General features: G+C 43.6%; 1 protein-coding gene across 2 annotated transcripts in view; it reads right to left on the reverse strand.

Moving 5' to 3' along the window:
* Positions 1–24,934, reverse strand: part of LOC126278120 (calaxin-like) — a 104,466-nt gene that overhangs the window by 27,116 nt on the left and 52,416 nt on the right. For both annotated transcript variants that reach the window (XR_007550650.1, XM_049978007.1), the window contains exon 3: positions 23,693–23,946. Coding sequence is in view for 1 of the 2 variants with exons in the window: in XM_049978007.1 (XP_049833964.1) it covers positions 23,693–23,946 (254 nt within the window). In the remaining variant the exon portion in view is untranslated. The remainder of the gene's footprint in view (positions 1–23,692; positions 23,947–24,934) is intronic.

Below are 24,934 nucleotides of genomic sequence, written 5' to 3' on the forward strand. Positions count from 1 at the left end.
TACACGAACTGCCTTTATTGTGTATAGTGTGTGCGTGGAATCTTATGGGACTTAACTGATGAGGTCATCAGTCCCTAAGCTTACACACTACTTAACCTAAATTATCCTAAGGACAAACACACACGCCCATGCCCGAGGGAGGACTCGAACCTCCGCCGGGACCAGCCGCACAGTCCATGACTGCAGCGCCTAAGACCGCTCGGCTAATCCCGCGCGGCTGCCTTCAGTACTCCTCCTAGCTTGGCGCCCCAAGCGGCTACTGGTTTTGCTTGGGCCTTTTACCGGCATGAGCACACTTGATGCCAGTTTACCATATGCTACATGCTGCCTTCATGGTTTTGCAGTTTAACAGCCAGCTCGTAAGGGCCCCGGACTTGATGCTCCGCTATATGGAGGGAGCAGCCGCCAGCAGGTTGCAGGCGCCCTCGTGCCGCTCCCACATAAATACCTGTCCAGGGGTCGCGCGGCTATCGACTGCGGCATCGACAAACTGACGCCGTCGAGTGGCCCTCGGCTGCCTGCCTGCCCCCGCCGCTCCCAGCCACAGCGCGACAAAAGCGAACTCACACTGATCGCCCGACACTCTCATAAAGCTGACACAAGGGGAGGGTGCGTAGTGGACTTTCTTACGAAGCGAGCAGGGGTTCATATCTTCAACCGGCTGTACAGCTTTAAGTCCCAAACCACGAGAGGCAAGTGCCTCTGAAAAGAACATGGCCCATTTCCTTCCGCATCTTTTTCTCACACCGAACCCGCCTCCACGGATGATGTTTTTCAGGGTGGCGCTGAGAGAGAACAGGACAACAGCCTTGGACGAGATTCAGATGGTCTAATTTGTTAAACTTAACGCGTTGTCTATACTGCAACGTATAGTTGCCATTAATTTCTACCAAATACAGTACTTAAAAGCTACTGTAACAAAGACGACATAGCAAATATGTAAAGGGAATATATTCAAGATGTCCTCTGAAAATAGTGCGACACTTGATTTACTCATTTTATTGGTTGTTCACCTCCGTGGGCACGGTTTCTACTATTTTAAGAAATACAGCAACCGGCCACTTTTTCGTGTATGTTTATTTATGCGCTTCGGGCTTTCACCTATTTTTATTGGCGTAATACATATTCAATCTAGACTAATGCACCGTTAAAACATCAACGGCAATTTGGATGTTGCAGCTGGCCTCTTCAAATTAACAGTTTTTCTTTACCTACTGTACTTCGCGAGTTGTATATTTGTTTTATATAACTGGTCAAATGTATTTACTTTCTACTCTCCTTGTTGTTGTTCCGATTTTCACCCTTATACATGTGCCTTTTGTGACTTCAACAAAAAACAGGGAGGTGCAAGCCATGTTTCCGACTGACATAATTGTCTGTGTCAGAATACTATAACTATGGTCAAACTCGTATTTTTCGTACAGGTTCAGTAAGTAAAATTTACAGTTTAACTTTCTGAACGGCTAAAAACTAAAATTGCTTAGCATGTAACTTCTTTTTTATAAAATTTACTATATTATTTTATAATAATCAACATAGTTTAATTAACAAGCGACTATCGCTCTTATTAACTAACCGAACCAGAGTTCAGGACATTCATGTTAACCAATTTGCGGTTTTTAGTCATACAGAAGCTTATATCACAATCTAACATATACAATAACGACACTCTGCTGTGAAAATTGTTGCCGTCTGATGACTGGAACGACATTAGCGCCCCTAGCGGCGAGAAAGCCATCCTCAAGATTTTGTTTGTTTTCCATCATTTTTCTACATAATTAATGAACCAGTTATCATATCTTTGCGTCTATCAAGAGACGTGTATGATCGTAAAATAAATGTAAAAACAGCCGAATCTCACTGATTCAGTGACATAAGCTACATCTTATTCATGAAGAAATACTTTCGAATGCCTATGTAGTTGCAGCCTACTCCGTTGAGATCATGAATATAGTCACGGATTTCATGCGTGAGAAGCTTATATTTCTGGTGTTGTCTGTTCTTATTATGGTTGGCACATTCCTTGCCACGCAAAATTTTATCTTCAGTCGAATGATTCGAACATTCCGACAGTTCAGTAGGAATATTTGTATAAATGTAATTACTTTTACTTCAAAAGCGAAAATGTTGAAGATTATTGCCGTTTGTGGCTCAGATGCAGTAACAGTTGTGGAATTGGTTTCTTCTGTATTGTGAAACAGTTTTCTTGCTTTTGTCGATTTATTATCATGCCTGTTTGATTTCTCCTCAGTACAGTTGTGGTGGATTATTTGATCCGTTAAATAAAGTAGCTATTGCATTCCATACAAGTTTCCTACGTTTCACATTCACTTGTTTGACTGGAAATGTAAAGAGAAAAACTTCACCTTGTTGAGAAAACAAACAACGTCTTTCAGCAAAAGGTCAGGTCCTCTACTCTTACTAGTCTCTTTTTTTTTTTTTTGACCTTAAACGAAAATAGGAATCTTCTGCAAATATCTGTAGGTTAGAAGAAAATCGTAAAACTGCCCTGTGATGTGCCGTTGTCTATCTCCCGTGGTCAATAGGAAACTAAAGACAGACAAATGTGGTGCAATGTTTTACTTACTGCTGATTTTTGTGGCACTACATACGCTCCCTATTGTAAAAACTTTGTTACTAATTAATATACTCGATGCTATTCACACTCATCCGATACCGTATGCAGAAATGTAGCTTTTATGTCGTTTGGAAAGCTGCCATCACAGTGAATAACAAAAATGAGCAAGAGTGCCATGACTTGACGAGTTAGACTGTGCTTATACTAGAAACAGTACTCTCAGATTTTGTAAGCAAAATATAACTTTGACCTTAGAAATAATACTTCAATGTAGACAAAGATTTCTGTCGGCAATATGGCTGTTTTTGTGCAAAACACGATCTGAAAAGTGTTTGCGCCATGACTATAAAGGTGAAAATCGGCACAACAACAAGCAGAGTAGAATTAAGTACATTCAACCACGAATATATCTTAAACAGGTAATTCGCAAATACAGTAGCTAAACAAAACTGATGATTTTCACAGGCCAGCTGTAGCATCCAAAGTGCTATCGATGTTTTAACGGTGTACTACTGAAGACTGAGTATGTATTACGCTATCTGAAGATGGATGAAAGCCCGAAACGCATATTGACATCAATAAAAATACATAAAATAATGGCTGGTTGCTGTATTTCTTAAAATAATAGCGCGATCCGGTTTATAGACGGCGTTCAGGGCTGCGTAATGTGGCTGCACATTCTAAAGCAATCTTGGGACGTAGCACTTACAACACGTTATCAGCCACGGAGAACAGCATTACAAAATTACTGTGCACTGCTCGGCAGCCACAAAGTTTGGAGCCTCTAATTACAGTCCTTCCCTCTGTATAGGGATAAGAACTAAAAGATGGTATGCTATGTGCTATGAATTGTTTTAGTATTTCTCAGAGCATTGAGATATAGAAATAAAATCGTTTGACAATTTTAGTCCCAGCCATTCATTACTAAAGCTAATGGTCTTAGCGCAGTGGTAAGACGAGTTCCCGTCAGATCACTGAAGTTAAGCGCTGTTGGCCTTGCCTGGCACTTGGATGGATGGGCGTGCGGTCTGCCGAGCGCTGTCGGCAAGCGGGTTGTACTCAGCCGTTATGAGGCAGATCGAGGTGCTATTTGACTGAGAAGTTGCGGCTCCGGTCACGAAAACTGATAACGGCCGGGAGAGCGGTGTGCTGATTACATACTCCTGCATATCCGCGTCTGGTGACGTCTGAAGTCTGAGTATGAAACGGCGGTCGGTCAGTACCGTTACGGTCTTACGAAACCGAGTTTAGTTTAGCTTAGTATTTTTCTCTTTATTTTGGGTTATAGAGACCATACAGAAAACAACGGTTATAAAGTGCCAAACAAACAAAACTGCAAAAAAGCAGAACAGAACAAAATCATGAAGTTGGCATAGAAATGACTCCTAAAGTAAAATAAAAGGGCAACTAGAGAAACACCAGACAACCAACGGCAGTGGTAACAATGACACTGGAGCAGAGCTACAAACAGCACTGTACAACAACGTTGTCACAAACGTGCATATCCTCTTAACGTAAAAGACAAGACTTAAAAGGGCAAACACCAAGGATAAGTACAACAACAGCTAAGGAACGAAGTTGCAAACAACATTATATAACAATATGATAAATGAAACTTCCTGGCAGATTAAAACCTTTCTTTCAGGAGTGCTAGTTCTGCAGGGTTCGCAGGAGAGCTCCTGTAAAGTTTGGAACGTAGGAGATGAGATACTGGCAGAAGTAAAACTCTGAGGACGGGGCGTAAGTCGTGCTTGGGTAGCTCAGTGGTACTCTAGAGCGAAAGACAAAGGTCCCGAGTTCGAGTCTCGGTCCGGCACATAATTTTAATCTGCCAGGAAGTTTCATATCAGCGCACACTCCGCAGCAGAGTGAAAATCTCATTCTGGAATATGAGAAATGTAGCACACAGACAGACGTACTTGAAGTAAAACAAAAACGTAAGATGAAAACCACAATACAACCAACTTCCAGTAGAACAGTGCCATAAAAAGCACAACAGAGCAAGAATGACAATTTAATGTACAATTAGAGATCTGTAACCAAGTTAAAACACAAAATTACGCATCCTATTACGAACCGGGATCCGGCCGCTGTGGCCAGGCGGTTCTAGGCCCTTCAGTCTGGAACCGCGCTGCTGCTATGGTCGCAGGTTCGAATCCTGCCTCAGGCATGTATGTGTGTGATGTCCCTAGGTTAGTAAGGTTTAAGTAGTTCTAAGTCTAGGGGACTGATGACCTCAGATGTTAAGTCTCATAGTTGTTAGAGCCATTTGAACCATTTGAACGAAGCGGGCATATGCCATGTGAAAACGAAGACCTGCAGCCCCCTAGTAGACGTAATGGATATCGTTGTGGGTTTCGGTTAGTCATGCGGATATTACGTGGAGACAAATTACTCGGGGCAGAATCTCTTAAAGTGACCTACTGTGGAGTCAAAATGTCACGCCGGTACATACTCGGAATATGAAATAGCCGAATAAAAATTGAGAGCAAGCTTGCCGGAGCATCCAAAATGTAGTGCTCGTCACGTTTGTGCAAATCAAATTGTATAAACTGGCCACAGACACAATCAGCATCAAAGAAAAAAATGTTTTAAAATAAAGCGCTGACACTCCAATGTTTGAACAATTGGGTTCTCAGCATCCAGGCATCATTTATTCGTTTGTGTGGAATTGTACGAAAAATAAAAGAACTGGCACTTATAACCCGGCACGCATTGGCTGTGTAACACTCGAAACACTTCTTTTTTTTTCCAAAGAATAGTTTCATTTTTACGATATTGCAGTGCCTGTGTTATACCGATTTACGGAGCAATGTTCCTTCGGCGTTGGTATCGTAAATCGGAATAACACAGGCACTGCAATATCTTATTTATCCGCCTACACCAGGCACTCGACTTTCAAGTAAAATGTCTCCCCTGTACGGGAATAAACATGAAGGACGTACGAGTACAGGTTGTAGACACGTGGTTGACGACATATGCAAGTTTGGGTCTGGCAGTGAGTCATGCTCGGGTAGCCAAATGGTACGGCGACCGCTCGCAATTAATGGAAATCCAGATTCGAGTAACGGTCCCGTAAAAACTTCCATTGTCGTCATTTCATTATACAGCTGATGGTTGTCCATATTCGCGACTACAATTACATTTCATGTAGTTTGATTTTCTCCGACAAAGACTTAAGTTTCTTCGACAATAAAGACATAGAGATTAGTTTTTTATCTACAGGAGGTTATCTTTCTGAAGGATAGTTCCAAATTTTACAACCAAGAAGATTCTTAATTTAACGAGGGAGAACTTTGTTTTTTCTGCTAGAAGACCTTAGTTTCTTTGAAAACATATTTTAATTTTTTCTCTGGAGAGTTTTATTTTTGGAATCAGAGGTCTAGGAACAATATAATGGAACGATAAAGCATAGTCTCGATAAGCCATTATACTGCCGGTGTCGAATTCTGAAATATGCCGGTAGACGTTTTCCCTTTTAGATGGGGCACGGCACAATCACCGCATGAAGAAATAACATTCAAATGCGATTTCTCAGTGAGAAGCGGGTTGCGTAACCTGGCCTTGCATACAAAACTTAGTTGCCATTATTTATACCTACCTTGTGCGGTTGCGTTGAGACGCAAAAATTTGCATACCGAAGCAAGTAGTACACGTCACGCCAGTCTGACGTTTATGACACGCCGCCTTCACGGTTTTACAATTTTAATGCTAAATGAGATATATCTGCTACCTTTATCGAGACGTAGCATTACCAAATGGCATAAGATTTGGAATTTAGGACATCCTCAACTGTGACCTGATAATTAATTTATAGAGAGGCCCTTTAGTTGTACTAACACATATTTAAACCCGACTGGTTTCGAGATTTTAAAATCCCATCTTCAGGTGCATGAAATTCTATTATTTGGTCATACATGACACGCTGGTAAAACATTACACGCTTTTTTGTTATGTATTACCAAATATTATAATTTCATACACCTGAAGATGGGATTTTAAAATCACGAAATTGGTCGTGGTGTAATTGAATGTCAGTGCAACTGCAGCTGATCTTTCTAAGTTAATTACCACTACCGAACGGAGAGAGCCATCTGGCGCTATAAAATTATTCACAGTCCTCTATCCCACCCTCCAGAAACCCCTCTCAATCAGTTTACCTCCTGCAGCAACCAGCGGCTTCTCAAAATCAACACTACCAAATACCAAGAAACAATTATAGGACGTACCACCCGAGACCTCCGCCCCCATAGCTTTTACCCTACCATCTACGACCATCCTGTCCAGTTAACTAACACACTAAAATACCTCAGACTACTGCACACCTACAAATTCCTAACACAACACATGTTTTGAGTGCCAATGCCTCATGGATTTCCGCTCCTCCCTCTTTCCGTCACGCCCTACACATCTTGGAGCGCCACGCACTCTGCGCCGCTTACCCTCCCCTTCCCGCATCCTCTACCAACTTACAAAATTCCCCACCCTACTCTTCCATCTTGTTACCCACAAACTCGGCTCTAACCACCCTTCCGCTCTCTTATCCTGGCACTCCGCCGCACCTGGACGACCACATTCCCCCAACCCTGCGCCTGTACTCTCTCTACACCCTCTCCCAAAGAAACTTTAATAGCTTCCCCTTACCCGACCGTGAAATCCGCCTTAAAATATACCCGTCTTACTAGATCTAGAACAATTCATCCCTTCTCTCCTTGTCAGGGATACCTTCATGGCCCCTCCCCTCCACACACGTCTTGAGGCTTGGTTCGGCACTGCATCACTCTTCACTCTCCGAAATCCTTCCATCAGACACGTACCAACAAAAACATATCCCTATGCACAATGCAAAACGCTACAAATTCCTTGATACCTCTACCCTTGGTATTTTACGAGGTAATCCCAAAATTAAAGTCTCCTATTTTTTTATAAGTGTATAGACCTGTTTATTTCTACAGAGGCTTACGTCAGTTTACAGCATGAACATTTAGCTAGTTTTCGTTATAATCACCACTTGTGCCGATGCATTTTTGTAGACGCTGTGGCAGTTTTTGTATGCCCATGTCATACCAGTTCGCAGCCATGCTGCGAAGAAGTATACCGCCACTGGCGTGATTGTTGCTTGGTCTCAGGTGTAAAGCGGAATACCCAGGTTTCGTCACCCGTGACAAATGGGTCAAGAAAGTTGTCCTGTTCGGGTGCAAGGCGGTGAAGAAATGTGGTTCTCAGTCAGCATGCGTGGCACACATCTTGCGCACACCTTCCGGTAGTTCAATGTTTGCGTTAAAATTCTGTGAGCGGTGCTTCGGGAAACCTCAGGAACCAACGTGCAGAGATCATCCAGGGTGATCCGCCGATCTTCACGCATGCTTTGCTCAACCTTCAACACTTGTCTCCTCAGAAATTGATGGTCTCCCGCTCCTTTGTTCGTTGTGAATTTCGGTCCGACAGGTTGCAAACTCTCTACACCACTTATAACCATTTTTGACATCCATGCACGAATCGCCATACACTTCCGTCGACTGGCGATGGATTTCATTTGGCGCAGTACCTTTGCGTTCAAAAACCTAATAACTGCGCGCAATCCGCACTTGGCGGTAACATTCAACGGGAGCTCCATTCTCAACGACTGCCAAGCCAAGACTGAGCGCCTCAGTGCAGCGTGCGCATGTTTACACACAGCGCGTGAAGCGCTCCTCATAACAGTGTGACCAACTGCCACACAAAAAGAGTTCTGTACTTATAGAAAAAATAGGAGACCTTACTTTTGGGATTACCCTCATCATTTTATTCATCAGTGTATATATCTTAATCAGACAACAAATCATCTTTGCACTGCTAGCCACCTGTATTTTATTTTGTGGAAACATTCATTTTTCTAAAGCCATGACAATTTTTTTACTATGTTTTAAATTTTTTGCTGAAGAGCGGCGAATTGTAACCGTTGACAGACCACTGTCCACCCATATGGGGTGAGGGGGTGAAAAAACAAGAAAGAAAAAAATACAGTCATTTTAACCCAGTAATGACGGCTGTCGCGAATTCGCGTCATACCCAACGCTGTGCTCATAACTTGAAGGTAAACTACTTTTAATGCCAGTGCCGGTAGATGCTGATTCTTCACGAAGCTACCAACTTCTCTGACAAGTGCTGCATTTTCCTGAGTCTTTTGGGTGCCTCTAAAGCGCCACGATTTTTTATTTTCATCTATCATCTACAAATTTATTCCAGCCTCTCCGCTATGAATTGGAGAACTACGGAAATCTGAATATGTTGCAAAGACAACAATGCATAAATGACGAAACTCTTCGAATCATGTGGCACATGGCCCGCAGATCCGCTACACTGACGACAGAAATGACTCTCTGGCTTTTGTGCAAACATGCTAAATAATGAAAATCTCACATAAAATCCTACATATGGAATATTAAAATGGAGGCTTAAAATTATTCATTATAGGGGTAGAATCCACTGATGTTCTCATGATAAATGTGTTGAATTATTGGAACCACACAACAGAAAGCTTTACAATTGAAGGAACTGCGTAGCAGTACACCAACCGACGTACTGACTGCCGAACGTTCTTACGAAACCGACTTTTTTTTTTATAAAGGAACAATATACTTCTCTCTGTGGCATTTGAATGAAACTTGTAAGAGAAATTCAAACACTTCACACGTAGGAGACTTGATCAAATATTATCAAGATAGTAGCGCGCAAACCAGTGTGCCGCCGTCAGAAGAGGTTCCACAAACATCTGCCCTTTTATACCAAACGTAAATAAACATGTAAGTCATGCACGATTCATATGCTTATTATCTCGGCTGCCATATCAAGTGACACTGAGCGTTACTACACGCTGTAAAGTGAATCTAGAGAAACAATACTACGTGATGAATTTCATCTGGAATTTAATGGCATCATAAGTCCGCGTTACATGGCATTTCAAGACTTCTGCCGTCTTCAGCGTATCCTAATAGACTTGTTTAAATTTTTCCCATAGATAAAAGTATAGAAGTGTTAAGTTTGGTGAATGTTTGGTGAACGATTTTGTCGGCGGCCCAATTTTAAGATGTAATGTGATTCCAAAAGCATGAATTGAACAAGACGATGAAAGTTTTTGATAAATGAAGAAGTCTGAGAAATAGTTGAAAATACAAATAATTCATAAAACATACAGTCTTGCTGGAAATTGTCCACCGCATCGTGAAACAGATGCCAAAGGAAGCGCCGGAATTCGTCACCTGACTTCAGTCTTTCAGAATAACAAAGATCGGTATTGGCAGTGCTGCGAACTCGATTTGTACCCTGTGCCTAAACAACACTCAAAACGTACGTACGTCAGCTAGAAAACACCTACAGACACGGAAAACTTTTTAATAAAGAAATAAAGATAAATATCAGCATATGATGACCTAACAGTTCTTTAAATACCGATAGCAGTATCGCTGAGAAACACACTTTGCAACCAATAAATAAAGAATGAGTAAAATATGCATTGCCTTCTGATGATATTGTGATGTATGGCTTCCTCCCCTCAACACCTTTGGGTCTGCCGTTAATACCATTTGTATTGCTCTTCTTCTTGTCATGCTTCTCTAAATAAATTTTTTCCGCTTTGTCTCCAACTTCTTTTACGTTTATCCTCCGCCTCTTCCTTTCTCAGTGTTGACCTCACAGTGAATAGATATTGATATTAAGAAAATACGGAAAAAACCATCAAACCTTATTTTGGAGCTGAAGCAACTAAACTGCATTGCACTGGCGAACTGTTTATGCAGATCCGCTGTATTTCACACTGTTTGCCTTCGAACACCATCATTTAGGAAATAATGGCTACTTTTCGTTGCAGTAAATGAAAGTGCTTTCAAAAAACCTTGTTTTGAGCCATAAACAACGATTGTGGAATGTAGGAAAGCAAGTCTCCTCGATATTCGAGAGTAGCCTTTCTTCCTATGTGTGCTAGAGAGACACTAAGTAGGTACTAGAATTTATATACTTTTTTCAACAAGTGAAGCATTTACATGTAAGAGGCTCGCTGTCCTGTGACCTTCCGCTTTGCACAGCAAAAGCGCCGACGTACCGCCAATAGCGCAGTACTCAGCTGTGCTGCTTGCTGCAGGCTTGTACCGCAAGCTTTCCTATTCTCACAGAACGAGAAATAAGTGACGATATTTTAGTTATACAGCATGTGAGCAACATAACGTACTTTCGGTTGCATAATTATTTTTGAAGTTATACCGTAAAATGTATTACACTGAAAATGCTTCACTTGTGTTTCACTGACAGTTGTCCCGTACCTGGTGCTGGTCTTCATGGTGTACTCACGTCGAAAACTGTCGCGGTGGAGCATATAAGGCCACGCTTGTTACCTTGGTTACCTTGTCGTCAGCCTTGCGACTCTGAAGATGACCGGACGACACACGGCCGAAACATCAGTTGAAGAAGCTGTATTATCGCGGCTGCACGCCAGAAATTTAAAGCAATGGGACACAATGATGGAGCAACTCCTCAGGAGGCACACGTTTCTGCAGTCAGAGCTAAGCGACTCCACTGCACAGTAAATAAATGGAAACGAGTTATTTGGCAATCCGATGGAGGGGTTTGAATTTGGCGAATGCGTGGAGAACGTTACCTTTCATCATTGAAGATGGAGGATATGGTGTTACGGTATGGGAGTGTTTTTGTTGTTTAGGGTGTGGTCCTCTTATTGTGCTTAAGAAAATACTAAATTCAGAAGGTTATGAACAAATTTTATAGCATTGAGTTCTGCATAGAATACAGAAATAATTCTAAGAATATGACTGTATCAGCATGACGATGTACCCTGTCACAAAACAGCTTCTGTAAGGTAAAAAATTTGTGGACAATAACATTTCTAAGTGGACTGGCCTTCCCAGGGTCCCAGTCTGAAACCAGTGGAACACTTTTGAGACGCGTTACAACGTCAACGGTTCTCCAGACCTCAGCGTTCAACATCATTACCTTCTCCGGTTTTGGCTCTTGAGGAAGAATGGCCTGCCATTACTCCACAAATATTCCGACATATGAAATCGCCACCAGCATAGTTGAAACATTCATAAAGACGAAGGATGGATACATCATACATTAATATCCACTTATAGGTTTCTGGATCCTTCTGATCAGATAGTGTATCCCCCAAGCGTAGAAATAATGGAGTATCAGTTGGGCAGCTTGAGAGAGGATGAGTCACTCTCTCACTGTTTTTCATATTCAAGCCTACTCGGCGGCCGCGTTGGTCTCGCGGTTCTAGGCGCGCAATCCGGAACCGCGCGACTGCTACGGTCGCAGGTTCGAATCCTGCCGCGGGCATGGATGTGTGTGATGTCCTTAGGTTACTTAGGTTTAAGTAGTTCTAAATTCTAGGGGACTGATGACCACAGCTGTTAAGTCCCATAGTGCTCAGAGCCATTTGAACCAAGACTATTCTTTAACATTGATTTTACATCCAAAACATTTGTGAGATGACAGGATGTGTAATAACATGACCAGGCACTGATGGGAGCATCTACCTTGTTAATTCCTGTGAGATCTTTATGGTGGCCCTCCTTCGAACAGTACTTTTTGGAACTGAGAACAAGCAGGCAATTTGGTTAATTAACAGTAAATCTTGCAGTCGATGTTTGGTTCTTGGAAGCCATGTGAAGCTATTAGGGAAAGGAACATCTCGAAGCTCTTACTGGGGACAGAACGCTGGTTCAAATGGCTCTGAGCACTATGGGACTTAACATCTGAGGTGATCAGTCTCCTAGAACTTAGAACTACTTAAACCTAACTAACCTAAGGACATCACACACATCCATGCCCGAGGCAAGATTCGAACCTGCGACCGTAGCGGTCGCGTAGTTCTACGCTGAAGCGCTTAGAACCGCTCGGCCACAGCGGCCGGCTACAGAACGCTGTCCCAAGAATTTCTCGCACTGATGTGCAGACAATGCTTTCGCCCAAAGAGACGAAGAAACTGCCTACCGTGATCAACCTGGTTGCGGCAGGGGCAGGGACACGAGAAAAATTTAGGTTCTTGGCCAAGGCGTTTCGACAGTGTCGTAAATGCCCTTTGTGAACAGGAATGGCGCCCACAAAATTTCTCGAGTTTCCATGTTCACCACGGGCCAGGCGCTATCGAGGGAGCCGTCAGGTAGTGTCCCTCTGTCTGCCGAGATTTTTGGAAAGACTCAGGCACTCAGGCCTCTGAAATAGTTTTAGAATGGAATGCAACATTTACAGTTGCTCTGAAATTATCTATCTTCGGACACAGAAGCACTTCTCTCAGTTTCACTGAGGCTCCTGGTTGGACATACTTTAATGTTCCGTCCATTCAAATAATGAATGACCTCTGTGATAAATGTGTTGTTCACATTAGGCCTAAATGGAAACGCGAAATACACTGCCTAAAGTGGATGTGGGAAAAAACAAGTGCCGGCCGCTGTGGCGGAGCGCTTCTATGCTTTCCAGTCCGAAACCGCGGTGCTACTACGGTCGCAGGTTCGAATCCTGCCTCGGGCATGGATGTGTGTGCTGTCCTTAGGTTAGTTAGGTTTAAGTAGTTCTAAGTCTAGGGGACTGATGACCTCAGATGTTAAGTCCCATAGTGCTTAGAGCCATTTGAACCATTTTTGAAAAAACAATGTCTTCTCCTCTCTGCGTGGGAATTTATGACTCAGGGATTGGCAGCTTCTTCAGAAAATAGAAGAATATTGTTAACTTTGATTAGTATTGGCCGATGAGTAAACAGATGAGTTAGAGGTGAGAACCGGGCTCGTAGGATCTTGTGATTCACTGGAAACCCTTATTGGGGCGGCTGCTTGAGTACTTTTGTGGAGTTTACCGAGGTTTGATGTAATGTAAGGAGTGGAGAAAATGGGTCCCCTGATTCAGACTCCGATTTGGAGAGAATTCTAGTCTCGACTCTAGTTATGAGTGGGTTGCACTAGGGACACTCGTCATGAGCGTAACTTCACACTGGCATTGGTCTTTACTGGGGAGCCTGTGATGGGGACTTAGCTGTATCAACAGTTCAGACCTCAGTCATCTCGGACAACTCGCAGGGCCGAGGGAGATCTTACTTGTGTGAGGTCTGCCGCCTAGGCGTTTGATGTCCTTGTGCGCATTCCCGTATAATCGAATCAAATTTGCCCATGGTATGACTGGCAAACGGGAGTGTCACACGCTGAAATCTGCCGAGATTTCAGGGCTCCGTTAGAGAGTAATTGTGATCCGTCTAACAGATCGCCAGCCGCCACCCTGCGTATTTCGTGCCCGCAATTACGAATTACAGGCGCCGCACATCGGAACTCTGCAGACGCTTACACCACGACCGACAACTGCGACGGAGGTACACATCGAGAAAGGGGTGTAGTACTGCTGCTCCGGCTTGTTAGGGCAAACAGAATCACAGTCTCACCACCTGTTCTCAGCTGCACCAACGTAGTATAATTTGTGTGTAGAATAAATCCATCAAAGTTAGATAACTTCAGACTGCGTTATCAACGTTTTAACTCAGAATAAACAGTTAAATCAAGCAAACCTTAGTCTTTACCAACCAGTTGCCACCCAGTGGAGTGTTAACTATTTGTTGCGTCGCTTTGTGTTGCCAACAGTTAATGATTTAATGGTGGCGAAAACTCTGCCCATGTCTGAAAATTCGTATGAAGTGTGTTATCAAACGACCATAAGTCACAGAAATCACCGTATTCATCTGTCCAAAACATATGAGAAAACACTGCAACATCAAAGCCATGACAAGTTGTGGAATGTGTAGCAGACTAACTACCAACATAAATACCCAATAGCTTCATGTAAGTTGTTGTTGCTGTGGCCGTAAGTGCTGAGACTGGTTTGATTCAGCTCTCCATGCTACTCTATCCTGTGCAAGCTTCTTCATCTCCCAGTACCTACTGCAACCTACACCCTTCCGGATCTGCTCAGTGTACTCATCTCTTGGTCTTCCTCTACGATTTTTACCTTCCACGCTGCCCTCCAATACTAAATTGGTGATCCCTTGATGCCTCAGAACATGTCATGCCAACCGATTCCTTCTTCTAGTCAAGTTGTGCCACAAACTCCTCTTCTCCCCAATTCTATTCAATACCTCCAAATTAGTATGTGATCTACCCGTCTAATCCTCAGCATTCTTCTGCAGCACCACATTTCGAAAGCTTCTTTCTATTCTTTTCCAAACTATTTATCGTCCATGTTTCACTTCCATACATGGCTACACTCCATACAAATACTTTCAGAAACGACTTCCTTACACTTAAATCAATACTCGATGTTAACAAGTTTCTCTTCTTCAGAAATGCTTTCCTTGCCATTGCCATTTTATATCCTCTCTACTTCGACCATCCTCAGTTATTTTCCTCCCCAAATAGCAAAACTCCTTTACTACTTAAAGTGTCTCACTGCCTAATCTAATTCCTTCAGCGTCACCCGACTTAATTCGACTACATTCCATGTTTTGCTTTTGTTGGGGTTCATCTCATATGCTCCTTTCAAGACACTGTCCATTCCGTTCAATTGCTCATCCAAGTCCTTTGCTTCACTGCCTTGCTCACGTTCTGAATTATCATCTCTGCCAAGTAGATTTTTTATTTCTACGTTACGAACTGTACTAACGGGACGTGAGCAAACTTCTGTAAACGGCATACAGTGATGTATCTTCAGGGGGCAGACGATACGTTGACACGCGACGCGCGCCTAAGACAGGGTTCTGCGCGGCGGCGGCGGCGGCGGCACGCAGCAAAGCCGTGCAGCGATGGCGCCTGGCGATAGGGCGGCGGCGGCGACGGCGACGGCCTGGCGGAGCAGAGCCCTCTATCTCCGCAAAGTAGTGGGCGGGCCACGGATGCGACTCGGGAGGCTCGACGCTCCGCTCCTCCGTGCGCCCAATTGCTTCCCCGCGTCGGAATTTATGGACGGCAGTAACGCCGAATGAACTCTCCACGCGGAACCTCAGCGGAATGGGTTTCCCAAAAGCGAACTTCCTACAGCCGTGCCCTACCAATGCACGTGCAGCGCGTTGTCGGCAAGAGCAGCTAGTTCCCATACAGGATCGTAGCTCTGGCATCTAAGGAAGAGAAGGGATGTTAAAGCAGGCAGCGTTAACATGAGGAAGAGGAAATTTCTCAGCCTGTCATGAAGACGAAGTCGATATCAATGAAAGCATGATTCTTAATGTTGATAGGTGTAGCGCAGTTTCATAAGGCAAGCGTCAGCTTGTGTGCTGAGGAACTTGAAGCAAAGGTATAGGATTTGTGAAAAAGAGAGGAGAAAGAAACAGGGCCGCCCGGAAATTACCAGTTCGGAGGGTAGAGGCAGACCTCCGGTCCAGATATTAGGCCAGTCAGGTTCCTCTCGGAGTATGCTGATATAGTAGCTCCATATTTAGCAATTATATACAACCACTCGCTCACAGTAAGATCCGTACCTAAAGACTGGAAAATTGCTCAAGTCACACCAATACCCAAAAAGGGAAGTAGGATAATCCGCTGAATTACAGGCCTACATCACTAACGTCAATTTGCAGTCGGGTTTTAGAACATATACTCTATTCGAACATCATGAAGTACCTCGAAGAAAACGATTTATTGACCCATAGTCAGCACGGTTTCAGAAAATATCGTTCTTGTGAAACGCAACTAGCTCTTTATACTCATGAAGTAATAAGTGTTATCGACAGGGGATGTCAAATTGATTCTATATTTTTATATTTCCAGAAGGATTTCGGCACCGTTCCTCAGAAGCATCTTCTAGCCAAACTGCATGCCTACGAAGTAACGCCACAGTTGTGCGACTGTATTCGTGATTTCCTGTCAGTAAGGTCACAGTTCGTGGTAATAGATGGAAAGTCATCAAGTAAAACAGAAGTAGTATCCTGCGTTCCCCAAGGAAGTTTTAAAGGCCCTCTATTGCTCCTGATCTATATTAACGACATAGGAGACAATCTGAGTAGCCGTCTTAGATTGTTTGCAGATGATGCTGTCATTTACCGTCTTGTAAAGTCATCAGATGATCAAAACTAATTACAAAATGATTTAGATAAGGTATCTGTATGTGCGAAAAGTGACAATTGACACTGAATAAAGAAAAGTTTGAAGTTACTCACATGAGTACTAAAAGAAATCCACTAAATTTCGATTACGCGATAAGGCACACAAATATGAAGGCCGTAAATTCAACAAAATACTTTGGGATTACAATTACAAATAACCTAAATGGGAACGATCACACACATAATATTGTGGATAGAGCAAATCAAAGACTGCGATTCATTGACAGAACACTTAGAAGATGCAACAGGTCTACCAAAGAGACTGCTTACACTACGCTTGTCCACCCTATTCTACAATATTGCTGTGCGGTGTGGGATCTGTCGAAAAAGTACAAAGAAGGGCAGCTCGTTTTGTATTATCGTGAAATAGGGGAGATAGTGTCACAGACACGATACGTGAATTTGAGTGGCAGTCATTAAAACAAAGGCGTTTTTCGTTGCGGCGGGATCTTCTCATGAAATTTCAATCACCAGTTTTCTCCTCCGATTGCGACAAAATTCTGTTGGCATCTACCTACTTAGGGAGAAATAATCATCGCGATAAAATAAGAGAAATCAAGGCTCGCACAGAAAAATTTAAGTGCTCGTTTTTCCCGCGTGCCGTTCGAGAGTGGAAAGGTAGAGAGACAGCACGAAGGTGGTTCATTGAACCTTCTGCCAGCCACTTAACTGTGAATAGCAGAGTAATAACGTAGATGTACGAGGGTCGGTCAAAAAGTAATGCCTCCCATTTTTTTCTACTTAAAAAAATTAAGTTAAGTGAAAAATTTGAATTTGACGCCATTCCTCAAACCTTCTTCTGCAATCCACTGCAGTAGTAACTTTCTGTGTCAACAGGTGGCAGCACAGCAGAAGTTTGTAAGATGGCCGACATCGATGTTCGTTTGAGACAGCGTTGTGTGATTGAATTCTTGAATGCAGAAGGTGAAACGCCCATACGCATTCATGAAAGACTGAAGAAGGTGTATGGTGTTGTGACAGTGGATGTCAGCACTGTTAGACGATGGGTTCGTCGTTGTAAGGAAGCTGAAGGGCAAACACCGTTGACTGACGAAAAGCGGAGCGGCAGGCCGGTGAGTGCAGTGACTCCACACAACATTCAGCAAGTTGATGACATCATTCGTGGTGACCGTCGGGTGACTGCAGATGAAGTGTGTCGCATTATTTCTCTTAGTAAAGGCAGTGTGATCACGATTATTAAACAATTGGGGTACTCAAAAGTTTGTGCACGGTGGGTTCCAAGAATGTTAACCGATCAGAATAAAGAGGCAAGGAAAACAATAGCCTCCCAACACTTGCAGCGCTTCCGTTTGGAGGGAGATGAGTTTCTGAAAAAAATTGTGACCGGGGACGAAACATGGGTGCATTTTTTTGAACCCGAATCAAAGAGGCAGTCAATGGAGTGGCGTCACACAAGCTCGCCGAGGAAGAAAAAATTCAAAACTGTGCGATCGGCAGGGAAAGTTATGGCAACAGTTTTCTGGGATACAGAGGGTGTGATTCTGGTTGATTTTTTGGAGCAGGGATGCACAATAAATTCTGTTCAATACGTCACAACCCTCAAAAAACTTAAAGCACGTCTTCAGCGAGTTCGCCCAACAAAATCAATGGCAGATGTTCTTCTTTTGCATGACAATGCAAGACCACACACCAGTCGTCACACCTCTGACGAGATTGTCAAAATTGGATGGGAAGTTTTGCCTCATCCCGCATACAGCCCTGACCTGGCACCATCAGACTTCCATCTGTTCGGGCCACTAAAAGAAGCTCATCGTGGGATTCATTTTGAAGATGAGGAGGCCGTCAAAACATCCGTGCGTCAATGGCTTAGGAAGCAGAGCTGTGATTTTCACCGTGCTGGGATACATGCCCTTGTTCAAAGATGGACCAAAACTGTAGAGATGGGCGGAGATTACATTGAAAAATGACAAAATGATCCTCAATGTTGTGGTTTTCAACCTATGTAATTGCATTTAAATTTCCTGACAATTAAACGTAGAAAAAAAATAGGAGGCATTACTTTTTGACTGACCCTCGTAGATGTACAGGGGATTGTAGTGGGGTAGTCTTCTGAGAGATGTTGCTGCACGTGTGAAATTCATTCACACGAAACAAGAAAGATTGTTCAGATTGTTTGTTTCAATTTGAGACAACTAAATATCTCGAAAACGACGCATCGTACGAATAAAAAGTTCTTGGTGAAAAGTTTAAATTAGCAAAGGAGATATCTCTCTGTGCTATAACTGGCCACCTGCTAACCACCCCTCATCCGTGGGCGGAGTAAATTCTGTGGTTTCAAAAGCGAATCCCCCATTTTTATTGCATAGAAGCTGACAAACCCGGCATTGCCCGGGTATTGATTTTGCCAATTGTCTACTAGAAACGAAAAAATGATTTGTGTTTCTTGTGTAATATCAAAAAAATTCATTTTCATGTATTCGTGAAAACACGTTTAAAATTATGAAACAATCGTACAAAGAAATATGCATAAAGTACAGATCTATAAGTACAATATCCTACATATTGTCTGTACGCTAAGCGCAGTTACTACGAGTATCTCCAACGTGATTTAAGATTTTGCAAGCGTCTCTACGGCAACGCCTCTTCGTTGCTCTATAAACAACTCTTGTTTTCGCCCGTTTGCACTTCGCGGTTGAAAGCTATCAAAAGCGCTGCCAGGAATTTCTTTAAATTGACTCGACCGTAGGAGTGTCTTTGTAGTAAAGAAAAAATATATTAAAACTTCATGCACGAAGCGGCAATCTTTCACGCATCTCCGTGTTTATGACGTCAAATCTCGAACTATGTGCAGTACAATGATACATTTGTGTCGGACATGAATGTTGCACGCAACTCGCATTTTACGATGTCACATCTCTTGAACTATGTACCGTGCAATAATAAATTTGTGTCGGACATGTCAGAAAGAAGAGACATTTCATACGATTGATTCGCCTCGATGGGCAACTAATCTACGTTCGACCTCTTGTTGGAATCTCACGGCAGCGAGTAAGGACGACATGGATGGGGACCGCGGACAGGTGACGCTAGGTGGGAGTGTGGGTCGGCCTAGAGGCATGCCGAGGTAGCCCGAGCGGTTGTGAAAACACTGTGGCCGGGTGGCGCAGCGATTAACGCAGCTGTCTAGTAAGCAGGGGATCCCGGGTTCGAATGTCCGTCCCCCACACGTTTTCACTAGTCGCCGCTCATGCAGCGTAAAGTCCCAATGCAGCTGACATCAGTAGTTCCTTCCCTTTCGTTTCCTTTCTCCCTCTCCACCTCCAATTTGCGTACAAGTTACTGACACAGAAGTGATACATTTAAACGTCATGTCTGATTCGGCACTTTCCACGCATCTCATTGTTTGATGTCATGTCTCCTCAACTATGGGAGATAGATGGTTCTTACCTCCACAGCGATTTTCTTCTGACAGTAGCCGGCCGGTGTGGCAGTGCTGTTAAAGGCGCTTCAGCCTGGAACCGCGTGACCGCTCCGGTCGCAGGTTCGAATCCTGCCTCCGGAATGGATGTGTGTGATGTCCTTAGGTTAGTTAGGTTTAAGTAGTTCTAAGTTCTAGGGGACTGATGACCACAGATGTTAAGTCCCATAGTGCTCAGAGCCATTTGAACCATCTTCTGACAGTAAGGAATATATGTACAAGTTTGGTTGAAATCGGCCCAGTGGTTTAGGAGACAATGTAGAACATGCAAACATACATACACGATGCTGTCATTTACCTTCCTGTAAAGTCATCAGATGACAAAAACGAATTGCAAAATGATTTAGATAAGATATCTGCATAGTGCGAAAAGTGTCAATTGACCCTGAAAAAAGAAAAGTGTGAAGTTATTCACATTAGTACTAAAAGAAGTCGGCTAAATTTCGATTTCGCGTTAAGTCACACAAAACTGAAGGCTGTAAATTAAATACTTAGGGATTACAGTTACAAATACCTTAAATTGGAACGATCACAAAGATAATGTTGTGGATAGAGCCAACCAAAGACTGCGGTTCATTGGCATAACACTTAGAAGGTGCAACAGGCCTACTAACGAGACTGCTTACACCTTAGCCGAGCGGTCTGAGGCGCTGCAGTCATGGGCTGTGCGGCTGGTCCTGGCGGAGGTTCGAATGCTCCCTCGCTCATGGGTGTGTGTGTTTGTCCTTAGGATAATTTAGGTTAAGTAGTGTTTAAGCTTAGGGACTGATGACCTTAGCAGTTAAGTCCCATAAGATTTCACACACATTTGAACATTTTTTGAACTGCTTACACCACCCTTGTCCGCTCTATTCTGGAGTATTGCTGTGCGGTGTGGGATCCACATCAGGTGGGACTGACGGATGACATCGAAAAAGTACAAAGAACGGCAGCTCGTTTTGTATTTGTAGGGGGAGATAGTGTCACAGACATGATACGTGAACTAGAGTGGCAATCATTAAAACAAAGGCATTTTTCGTTGCGTTCTCATGAAATTTCAGTCACTAGTTTTTCCCTCCGATTGCGAAAACATTCGGTTGGCACCTACCTACATAGGGAGAAATGATCATTATGATAAGATAAGAGACATCAGGGCTAGCACAGAGAAATTTAAGTGCTTGTTTTTCCCGCGCACCGTACGAGAGTGGAACGGTAGAGAAACAGCTTGAAGGTGGTTCATTGAACCGTCTACCAGACACTTTGTTGTGAATAGCAGAGTAATCACTTAGATGTAGACATATCCATTTCTGTAATCTGTATGGATTCGGATTCTGCACCGAAAATTACGTACACTTTCCTCAAACCATTGTTTCTCAGTCGTTGCAGATGGCGCCGTAATCGACAAATATCAGCTGTTCTTGTTTTTGCAATTAAGAACCAACTCATACTACATTTCATTTACGATGTAAATGTGAACCTATGTGCTCTAAAGGTTGATATTTATATTCGAAATTTACTTTAGTGTTGCGAATTTGACTGTGCAGTACAATAAGATTAGTCGTTTCAGTGTCTTGTTAGAAACCACGTTTAGCGTGATCCAGGAACAACGACATGGATGTAATAGTTTTCTGATTCCATCGGGAGTTGCGATGGCTATACAGAAGCAAAGACCGATAGCAGCCACCCTGATGGCGGAGGTCGAGGGCGGTCACCGAAATTAAGCATCCCGATGGTTTGGTGACGCATCACAGTCAACCCCTTAGGGAGCTGAAAAGTACGTTACCGTACCTGCCAGAAACAGAATAGCAACTCGGTCTTCTTTGCCTACTTGCCTTTTTGGCTAGTAACACTGATGGCAGGGGCTTTCCTTTCTGCTTGCTGCCACCGTTACTGAGCATAACAAGAAAAAGCATTTACGAGAGGAAACGAATAATACGAATTTACTGGTATCTTTAGAAGTGACGATATAGTTGTAATAGGTCCACCAGAACCATGATTGAAGTCAGCGCCTAGATGTGAGCAGAGGATGCTTTGTAATTAAATGAAAGTATACATTCGAGCGCACACATACATATACAGAAAACCTAGAAAGATTCATTGGTCTTCTGCTGCAAGTCACTCCAAAAAGTAATGAAACAAGAGTTTAACCAGAATTGAGAGGCAATATTATTTTCCAAGGAAAGGAATAACGAGAAGCACTCATCTTGTGGAAAATGTGCTGATAGATTATCTGATCAAAAGTATCAGGACACTTACTAGCGGATATTAATATGGGGCGTGTGTCCACTCTCCGTCTTTATGACGGCTTCATCTCTGCTGAGGACACTTTCAATGAAAGTCTGAATGTTTGTGGAGGAATGGCAGCCCTTTCTTTCTCACCAGCCGAAACCAGAGAAGGAAGCACGCAAGTGCATTTCAGGAATGTTATTGTACACAAACCATTGCCTCGCGGATGCTACTTTATGACAGCCGTTACTGTCCCGTTAATAGAGTCATTGTCTCTGAACTGTTCCTCTACTGTATGCAGAACAGAATGCTTTGAAATGAATTCATGTGCTTCCACATTACGCCTTTTCTTATGTGCAATAAGGGGACCAAATCCTCACCACGAAAAACTCTCCCGTACCGTAACAACGTCTCATCCGTGCTGCACAGTTGGCAGGTAAATATTTCGTGGGATTCGCCAACCTCAAACCCTTTCACCGGTATGCCACAGGGTACAGTGCTATTCATTTCTCCAAATAACTCGTTCAGCCGCAAACTGTTCTATTTTGGCTCAGTACACCGCTCATGCATCGCTTACAGAGAAATGTGTGGCTTATGATAAGCTTCCTGATCGCTGCAATACTCGACGGTCCCTATCCATCGGTACAAAAGGGCTGTCTGTTCTTGGTTCAGCTGTGGCTGTTCTTTGGTTTCTCGACTTCATACTCATCACCAGCAAACGATCTGGGAAGTTTGAAAATAGTTGAAACGTCCCTGGTGGCCGACCGCTGTGACAGAGCGGTCCTAGGCGCTTTAGTCCGGAACCGCGCTACTGCTACGGTAGCAGGTTCGAATCCTGCCTCTGGCATGAATGTGTGTGATGTCCTTAGGTTATTTAGGTTTAAGTAGTTCGAAGTCTAGGGGACTGCTGACCTCAGATGTAAAGTCCCATAGTGCTTAGAGCCATTTGAACTTTTTTTTTGTGTCCCTGATGGGTTTGTTACGCAGATGACATCCAATGACTAGTCCACGTTCGAGGCCCCTGAGCTCTTCTGACACACCCATTATTGTTTCTCTAATGACAACACAGTACTTCGCGCCTCCTTGTATAGTAACAGGTCTACTTATCGTGACACATAGTGGTAAATTCCGCATTACTTAGGAATGTCCAGATATTTTTGATCTGATAGCTTATGTTGCCGTTGCGGCGTCGATCGAGAAGGTCTGACAGCAACTGCCTAGCACCTTTTATAACACTACGCTGGCGGTTTTATAACTTTGTCGTTGAAATTCGTATGTCGAACTGGTCTACTCACATGATTCTTGGGGTGACATGAAGGGACCACCTCCGACTGATGCGTTGCTTAAGTCAGTGGTAAGCACCTGCCATTCGGCTGCCCCGCCTGCAGTGTTAGGGACTGACCTGAGCAGGTGGAACATCTCGTCGCGCGTGATGTAGCCGTCGCTGTTGAGGTCGTAGACGAGGAAGCAGAAGGCGGTCCGCTGCTCGCGCGTGCCCCGCAGGAAGACGGACAGCCCCTGCACCCACTCCTCGAGCCGCACCACGCCGTCGTTGCAGCGGTCGAAGGCGCAGAAGACGCGGTCCATCAGCACCTCCTCCGTCACCAGGTCGAACGTGTTGTGCAGCAGCTCGCGGAACACCACGCGGTCCAGTCCCTGCAACGGCGCGTCCGTCTCTCTATCGCTTTCTCTTACACCAGATAACTGACAACTACTCGTACCCAAAAAACGTACACGATTGTGAAGAAACACATCCTCCGGTCACTTGCTATGACTTTCTGCAAGATTATCAGATTCTCTGCGTCCTCGCCATGATGAGAAACTACTCTTATCAGTAATAGATATGTGGGTCTAAAGATGACCTATATTACGCCTCGAAATCAGTTATCCGAACAAGAAAGTATCAAGCAACCCAGACTGTGTCATTCTTCATTATAGTTACAGTGGTTTCGGATCCCAGAGACACGTGGTCTTCAACCATGAAACGCATCATGAGAGTCAGTCTCTCTGCGCTGCTTGATCAGTATAAATGTTTAACTTTAGTTCATTTGTGATAAAGGAAGGTAAGGCATTCGGCAGCCTTTTAATTGAAGGAATCAGCTCAGTCGTACTCTTGAGTGATTTTAGAAACTTGTCGAATTACACTACTGGCCATTATAATTGCTACACCAAGAAGAAATGCAGATGATAAACGGGTATTCATTGGACAAATACATTATACTAGAACTGACATGTGATTACATTTTCACGCAATTTGGGTGCATAGATCCTGAGAAATCAGTACCCAGAACAACCACCTCTGGCCGTAATAACGGCTTTGATACGCCTGGGCATTGAGTCAAACACAGCTTGGATGGCGTGCACAGGTACAGCTGCCCATGCAGCGTCAAAACGATACCACAGTTCATCAAGAGTAGTGACTGGAGTGTTGTGACGAGCCAGTTGCTCGGCCACCATTGACCAGACGTTTTCAATTGGTGAGAGATGTGGAGAATGTGCTGGCCGGGGCAGCAGTCGAACATTTTCTGTATCCAGAAAGGCCCGTACAGGACCTGCAACATGCGGTTGTGCATTATCCTGCTGAAATGTAAGGTTTCGCAGGGATCGAATGAAGGGTAGAGCTACGGGTCGTAACACATCTGAA

This window comes from Schistocerca gregaria, chromosome 1 (assembly GCF_023897955.1).
Source record: "Schistocerca gregaria isolate iqSchGreg1 chromosome 1, iqSchGreg1.2, whole genome shotgun sequence".
NCBI lineage: Eukaryota > Metazoa > Arthropoda > Insecta > Orthoptera > Acrididae > Schistocerca > Schistocerca gregaria.